General features: G+C 33.8%; 1 protein-coding gene across 3 annotated transcripts; it reads right to left on the reverse strand.

The window, feature by feature from the left end:
• Window positions 1-1866: 1866 nt before the first annotated feature.
• On the reverse strand, window positions 1867-6629 carry APK3 (adenosine-5'-phosphosulfate (APS) kinase 3). 3 transcript variants are annotated; one of them, XM_088492134.1, is made up of 7 exons: window positions 6440-6629; window positions 5557-5706; window positions 4652-4801; window positions 3082-3201; window positions 2923-3006; window positions 2274-2320; window positions 1867-2159 (listed from the first exon to the last, which is right to left on the reverse strand). In XM_088492134.1, the coding sequence occupies exons 2-7, from the start codon at window positions 5678-5680 to the stop codon at window positions 2103-2105; spliced, it is 582 nt and encodes a 193-aa protein (XP_088348260.1). In that variant the 5' UTR covers window positions 5681-5706; window positions 6440-6629; the 3' UTR covers window positions 1867-2102. The 3 variants fall into 3 exon arrangements, with proteins under 3 accessions (XP_088348260.1, XP_088348258.1, XP_088348259.1); XM_088492132.1 differs by having other exon boundaries at window positions 1867-2163; XM_088492133.1 differs by having other exon boundaries at window positions 1867-2163; window positions 3082-3198; window positions 6440-6625.
• Window positions 6630-7667: the final 1038 nt, after the last annotated feature.

Genomic DNA, 7667 nt, shown 5'->3' on the forward strand with positions numbered 1-7667 from the left:
GGCACACACGAAACCCAGAAAAACATAACAACAGTAATGAGTAATAACAGCAACAATAATAATAATAATACACATCATGTACAAGAACCATCATTCAATTCAATTATTTCATAAATCCAAGCGTACAGTACATAAATACATACGGATACAGATACGGTACGGATGTAGGGTATATCAATCGGAGTGCGGAGTATGGTAGCCAAGGTAGGTGGAGAGGGAAAGAGCCAAACGGCGAAAGGGTTGGAGAGGAAGGCAGAAGAGAAGGTCCAAAACGACGTCGCTTGTGAGCCTCTCAGGGTTGCACGCTATGTACTGGCAAATATTCGCTGACACGTGTGCCACGCTCATCACCACCCCGCTGTTCAACACCATCCTTCCCTTCCTTTCCTTTCCCTTCCAATCTGATCTTCTTTCTTTAAATACGTCGTCGTTTTCCGCCTTTACTGCTTCCTCTTGTACTTGAATCTCAATGATGTGTGTTTCTTGACTTCTTCTGGTTCTTTCGTAACACAATAGTGAAAAAGAATAACGAAATTCGGTGTTTCTAATCTAATTAGAGAAAGAAGCTACCCAACATTAACAAAAGTCAATAACACACGCACTATTTTCAGAGGATTCATTGGGTGAGGCTTTGTGAAAACGGCCCAAATTTTGGTTGCTTTTGGTTTTGGTCTTGGACTCAGCTTTATGAATTGGACGCCATCAGATCAATATCAAACACATCCAATTACCTATACTCTCTTTAATTAAGTAATAATTTACTTCTTAATCTCTGTTCTATTTAAGTGAGACTGAAAGGAAATATACAAAAAAAAAAATACAAAAAAAAAAAATAATATTTGTACATTAAAATTAGCCGTGAAAATCAACCACTATATGTATTTTTATTATGTATTTTATATTTCTGACATGTATTTTATATTAGTGGTTGTTTTAGTATATATTTTTCATAGTTGTATAAAAAAATTTTAAATATTATTTATATACTAAAATCAGTCATCGTATATTTATATAAACATATATGTACAACTTAACTCTTTTCTAATATGTATTTTGTATTTCAATGTGTATTTTATCTTAATTAGTAATTTTAGTATTTTTCTTTTTTACTGGAGATACGGAGACTCAAACTTGAGATTTCTTAGGTGAGTATGAGGAGATTATGCCATTTGAGCTATAGCTCATTGGCTAGTAATTTTAGTATATATCTAACATGGTTGACGTGATAAAATGTTTATATCTATTAATTTTATTTAAAATAAAAATTGAAAGAAACTATTTCTTTTTAAAAATAATAATCTTATACTCAAAGAATTACATTGTTTGAAATTCTAAAAGGTCATTACATTCTTAAAGAATTTCTCACATGTTCAAACAATGTAATTCTTAAAGATTTATTACATTCTTTTTAAAAATTATTAAGAACTAATTTGGGACAATTTTTTATTCAGATATTCAATTATTTATTACTTTATTAAAAATAATTTTTTTATTAATTGTTTGAATTAATAAAAGGGAATACATTAATTGTATCACTATTGCTTTGTTCCCTGGCCCTCCACACTAACATTCCCTTTTATTTCCATATTTCGTAGACGGAATACATTTGTTTTCCGATGCTTTTCTTAAGAACTCTCTGAAAAAATTTATAAAAGTATTTTTTTCATTTCATGGTAAAAGCACAAAAATCATATAAATGTTTTGAAAGTATTACTTATTTAGAGTTCCATTGAAGTAAAGTATATTATTTTGTACTGCGTGATAATCAAATTCTGATGATTAGACAACATGAAATGAATCTTTTATTCTGAATGCTTGGGGAGATAAATATAATCATATCATTCCTACGAGAATCACAAATTTATCTTTTATCCAATCAAAAAATTACGTATAGTTGATGAAATTTACATCATCACTGATCCTCTTGTCAATGTCCCCAATTCCCAACCCCTACCTTCTAGTATTTTAACTTAAGTTAGAATTAAAAGTAGATACAATCTAATTAAGCAAAATTCATATTACAGATTTGATCAACAAATAGACATAACTGTGTTGCTTATATCCCTAACTTCTTAGAAATCCTTTGTTCTCCAAGTAAGAAACTACTTGTCCAGCCATTGCAGTGGGCGTTGGACAAACTCCATTTTCCTGCTTAATTTCTATCTGGATGAAAACCACAGAATCATGATAATGAATACATAACATGTAGGCAGCACATTAGACACTGAAAAAGGTATGTACAGAAACATGTTAGCAGCTTCACGATCAAGTACCTCACAATTTAGGGGCGGTTCATAAGGATCGTCGATGCCGGTAAAACCTGCACAATTCCATAATTAATTCTAGGCTACATGGTAGAATTAAATAAGTCCTTCTACGCAATGTTTTTGCAAAATGCAACAAAGCTATTCAAGCTAAGACTAACTTAAAATAGTTACAGTGTATTGCAATTCCTGAACTATGAACATTGAACAATAAATATTTAGTAGGACTAGGACTTCAAATTTTTAATCACATCAGCAAGGTAAAATAACTATGCATTATTGCAAAACTCATCTGACTGATGTTGGTCAATTTAAACTGAAGCCAAGTTCCATTGAATGGTTTATGAAAACCAGCCCTTGGCCATATTGTTGATATTTTCACTATTCCGGAAATGGGCAAATCATAATATGAAAATTTTCCATGTTCAGATGAAAGCACTCTAAGGGATAAACTCTATATGTCATGATCAATGGCATCCGGGTTTAGCCATGTACAAGACCAATCACACGCTTAAATGCATTATGTTGGATATTGCATATTCGAATTCAAGTTTTCAGCTGTAGAGAATGCAGAACAAACATATTTGGGTTTCCTTCATTTTCTTTCTCTGTTACAAAGGGGTGGGAGTTAGCAATTGCAAGTAAAATAAAAGCACACCTTTGATCTTTCCTGAACGAGCAAGCTTATAGAGGCCTTTTGGGTCTCGTGCCTCACACAAATGTAAAGGCATGTTCATGAAAACCTGTAATTATTATTCAACTATCAAACATCATCTGAGAAACTTAACTAACTAAAAAAATGCCAAATGGAACCTTTCCTCAATAAAGTTGGCATCGGGCAACATGGCACGGCAAGCGTCCCGGTCTCTTCTATAAGGAGATATCAAACTGGCAACACATATTAGACCAGCATCGGCAAAGAGCTTTGCCACTTCTCCTGGATTAAATGATTTTCCTGTCAGTGAAACCATGCTGGAAAAACATATAATGCATTGGAATTTGAATACTTTTAGAACTAGAACTGGAAAAGAGGGAATTGAGAAAAATAAATGTGTTATTGACCTGGCAAGCAAATGCAAGAACATATCTTTTTCGGCTGCCGAAGGGAAAACCCTAAAAGAGAGGTGAAGATTGGAGAAAATATCCTATGAAAAGTTAAGAGTTTTGACTATCTTGGGTGCATCATATAGGATAATTGAGAGATTGAACAAGATGGAAATCATAGGATCCAAGCAGGTTGGTCAAAATGGCGGAGTGCGAATGGTTTCATATGTGACAGAAAAATGCCTTTAAAACTTAAAGTTAAATTCTACCGTATTGCTATCAAACTGACTATGCTTTATGGTACAGAGTGTTGGGCGGCCAAAGGGGAGCACGAACATAAGTTGTGACAGAGATGAAGATGTTGAGATGGATGAGTGGTCATACGCAATTGAATAGAATAAGGAACGAAGATATAAGTGAGAGAATTGGAGTAGCACCTATTGTGGAAAAGATGGTAGAATCGGATCTCAGATGGTTTGGACATGTAAGAAGAAGACCGACAGAGCACCCAGTCAGGAGGGTGGATGAGATGGAAGATGGACAAGAGGTGAAAGACAGAGGAAAACCTAGGAAGACCATCCATGAGGTGGTCAAACGAGATCTACATGTTAACGGTCTCTCTGTAGACATGATAGAGCTTGTAGCCGATCCCACCTAGTGGGACAAGGCTTTGTTGTTGTTGTTGTAATGTAGGTTAGGTTTGCAAGTAAGCATCACACTTTTAACACAAATATCGTTTTTGGACTAGTAAACTTGATAAAATGCTCCTAGTTTTATAAGAACAATTATCTCTGCATTCTTTTGCAACCACCCTCTAGATTTTAAAAAAAAAAAAAACAAGCCATCAAAGTAATTTAAATCCTACCCAATAGATATATCTTGCTATCGGTCCCGTTACGTTACCAACAGCATATCTGCCAACTTCTGCCAACTCTTATTTATAACTGTGTTTTATGGAAGTGTCTTCGTGGATATGTCTAATAAAAATGTCTTTTTTATGGTTGTGTTTAATAGAAGTGTCTTTATAGATATATTTTCTGGATGTGTCTCTTTATATATGTATTTAAAATATAATAATTAATTATTGTTGGCAATAAGTTGGCAGATAATATGTTGGTACCCTATACTTTTCCATCTTGCTATATTTCAACTTCAGAAACAGTGCACCAAGAAGGCCACAATAAAAGAAAAAGACCTCTTATTCAGCTTAACAGTTTTAATCCAAAATACATGGATAGCAATTAAATTGATCACTAAATTCACTCTTATATGTGGCATATGATATAACCAACATGATAAAACAGAGTATCAGGTTTCTTAAAAAATTTTATTAACAAGCTCACCAGTTCTGCGAATATTTTCAGTGCGGTCTTCAGGTTTAAAACCAAGGTCCTTGTTTAGTCCATGTCGAAGGTTATCTCCATCAAGGACATATGATAACTTCCCCCTTGTGTGCAGTTCTCTTCCTAGTGAACATGCCAATGTGCTTTTTCCTGAAAGGTTTCAAGAAAACAATCAATATAACCTGCTAAAAGCACTTTACATATATAAACATACTAGAGCATTTTCATCTATTCAAAGACTACAACAATATACTGGTATCTAGCATTCCTATAATGTATAGTTCATCAACAACTCACAAAAAGAAACACACATAATATAGCATGCCTTAACTGTGATGTTAATGGAGTAAGTTTCCTTAAATATTCTAGTGTTTCTGTAAATTCCTGCATTTGAGTAAGTTCCCAATATCCTTACAAGAAATTTTTAGAAAAACACTAGCACATGCATTGAAATTTGAAAACCTAGTTAATCCTATTTACCTCTATATCCTAGTGCTGTTGAAAATAGTCAAATAACATATAACTTCAATATCCCCTTTATGACAGGGATAAATGGCTTCCTCCCATGAGTGTATACCTTTAATAGTCCATTGCTGACATAAGTACTAAGATCGGATCAATGAACCAGCCCGAGTTCTTAATAAACAAGTGGCTGAAGTTTCGAAGAGTGGCAAAGTATTTTTATTTAGAAAAAGATATGAAAACTAGTATAGTCTGTTTATAATGGAACAAATAAAGAAAATAAGAACATAGTTTAGGTGCACTTTACTTGTTGACCAATTCAATCTAAAGGGGAATCTTAAATTCAAGGAGCAACCACAAGTACATAAGCATTACAAGCAGCCACAACATGATGCTTCCCATACAAAAAATTAAGACATAAGCGATGACAAACAATAAAGAACCTGATCCGCTGAGTCCTGTAATCCACACAACACATCCCTTTTGGTTAAGTAGCTTCTGTCTGTCAGGCTTGCCTATTTGACATTCTTGCCAAAATATATTTGTTGAATTGGTAATAGTTGACATTGCAAACAATTCCCCTTAGCCTTTACCTACGGATAACTTTAAGTTAATAATTGCATTTCATGGACCATTGCAGAACCACAACAAAAGAAGAAGAAAGGGTCTTAGAAAATGCATCATTAAGGCAAGCATTTAGGTAGTGGGAAATTTTTCATATTTAGATATGACTAAGTACACCAATTCTAGAATGTGGACTTATGATCTCATCACATTCAGACCCACTTTGTTGGAGTCAATAAAGAAATATGCACTATGATCTAAAAACACGTCTACATACATTGTACTTGAAAAAAAAAAACACATAGTGGACTCGAAATACAGAGAAGGAAAAAATAAATCCACACTCAAGTCTCAAAAGGCCCTTCACTTTACCATATATAATAAAATAAAATTATATATTTTTATTCATGCCACCTCCCCAAGCAAGCAACTAACAAAATGATGAAATGAGTTATGATCTGTGTGTAACACCCAACAACCATTATTCCCATGTAGGTTATACTTTCTATAAAGAAGTATTGTAGGTATGGGTGTATGGCCAATATTCATTATTGTCATTATCACAAACACATGAACTGCATTATTAGAAGAAACTTGCACGCTACACATCAACTAAATTGAATCCAACCTTTAACAGATTCCCAATTCAATTAGTTACAATTTATTGAAGACGTGTTGATGCATGTCATTTAAATGAGATCATTCGCAGAACCAATTAAGAAAAAAACAGAGAGAGGGAAGAGAATGAGGAAGAGTGAGTACCTGTAAAAGAAAATGAGATGTTCTGCTATGTGTGTTGTGTGTTCTGAATATGATATAAGGTTAGGGATCCTTCATGAGTTTGTGAGGGGGGAGAGAGAGGAAGAAAAGAAGTATGGGAGTGTGTGAAGGCGAAGACATAGGGCCATTGATTACGATGGTGGTTGGTGATTATTGCTTAATACAATTCTTTCCTTTATTAGAACTTTCTGATTTGTGCTATGTATGCGTGTCGGTTTGTTGGTACCCATGAAATTAATCATTAACAAGTGTTTTAATTATAATTAAAAAATGTTATGTTATATATTTTGATTATTAAATTTATAATTAGTCATTAATAATGAGATATAAGAGATATAATAGGTGAAGAAATAAGAGAAATAAAAAACGGGCCTGTTACACATACAAACAAAAAGGCCCTACAAGTCATACAAGCTTCCAGCCCACAATTCTTGCACACGCTCACTGAATTACATTGAATGAAGCGTCATTTACACGCGCTCCACTCAAACGGTTGCACTTCGCGTAAACCGCTCCTTAATGGCGCACTCTTCCACTTCTCCAAGCCATTCAAAGAAAACACAACTGTTCCATTTTCGAGCAACATTCGAAACTGAAGATATACAACTCATCGCTAAGATTCGAAAATTCCATCAACACAACATAGAACTCTCGATCAAGAATCTCCAGAAAAAAACAAAGTTATAATACTCAAGGTACGTTACGTTATTATTTTAGTCATCCTGTATATTTTCCACATTTCGAAATCGAAGAACTAGATTTTACTGTTCTTCTACGTTGTTGTACGTTTTACTGTTCTTTTTGTTCTACGTCTCATTTTACAGTTTATAATGTTCTACTTGTTCTAGGTTTTACTGTTATTCTTGGTTCTATGTTACACTGTTCTTCTTAGTTCTTCTAGGTGTTACTGTTCTTGTTGTTCTAGTTCTTCTGGTAACTGATTTTTGGGGGTATATTCCGTAGTTTAGTGGGTGTATATGGAGTAATTTGTTGGGTGTATATGGCATAAATTGTTGGGTGTATATTTCTGAACTGATATACTGTAATAGTCAGCAATTGCAACTGTTCTTATATTTGCTTGTCCATAGGTGTATATTGCTTGACCTTGTAATGTTGCTTGACCTTGTATATTAATGCATGTTTGAGTGATATCTGACTGATATCTATGGGTGTATCTGACTCATATCTATGAGTGTATTTTTCATTTCAG

The sequence above is a fragment of the Arachis ipaensis genome, chromosome B6 (assembly GCF_059453495.1).
Source record: "Arachis ipaensis isolate K30076 ecotype BB chromosome B6, ASM5945349v1, whole genome shotgun sequence".
NCBI lineage: Eukaryota > Viridiplantae > Streptophyta > Magnoliopsida > Fabales > Fabaceae > Arachis > Arachis ipaensis.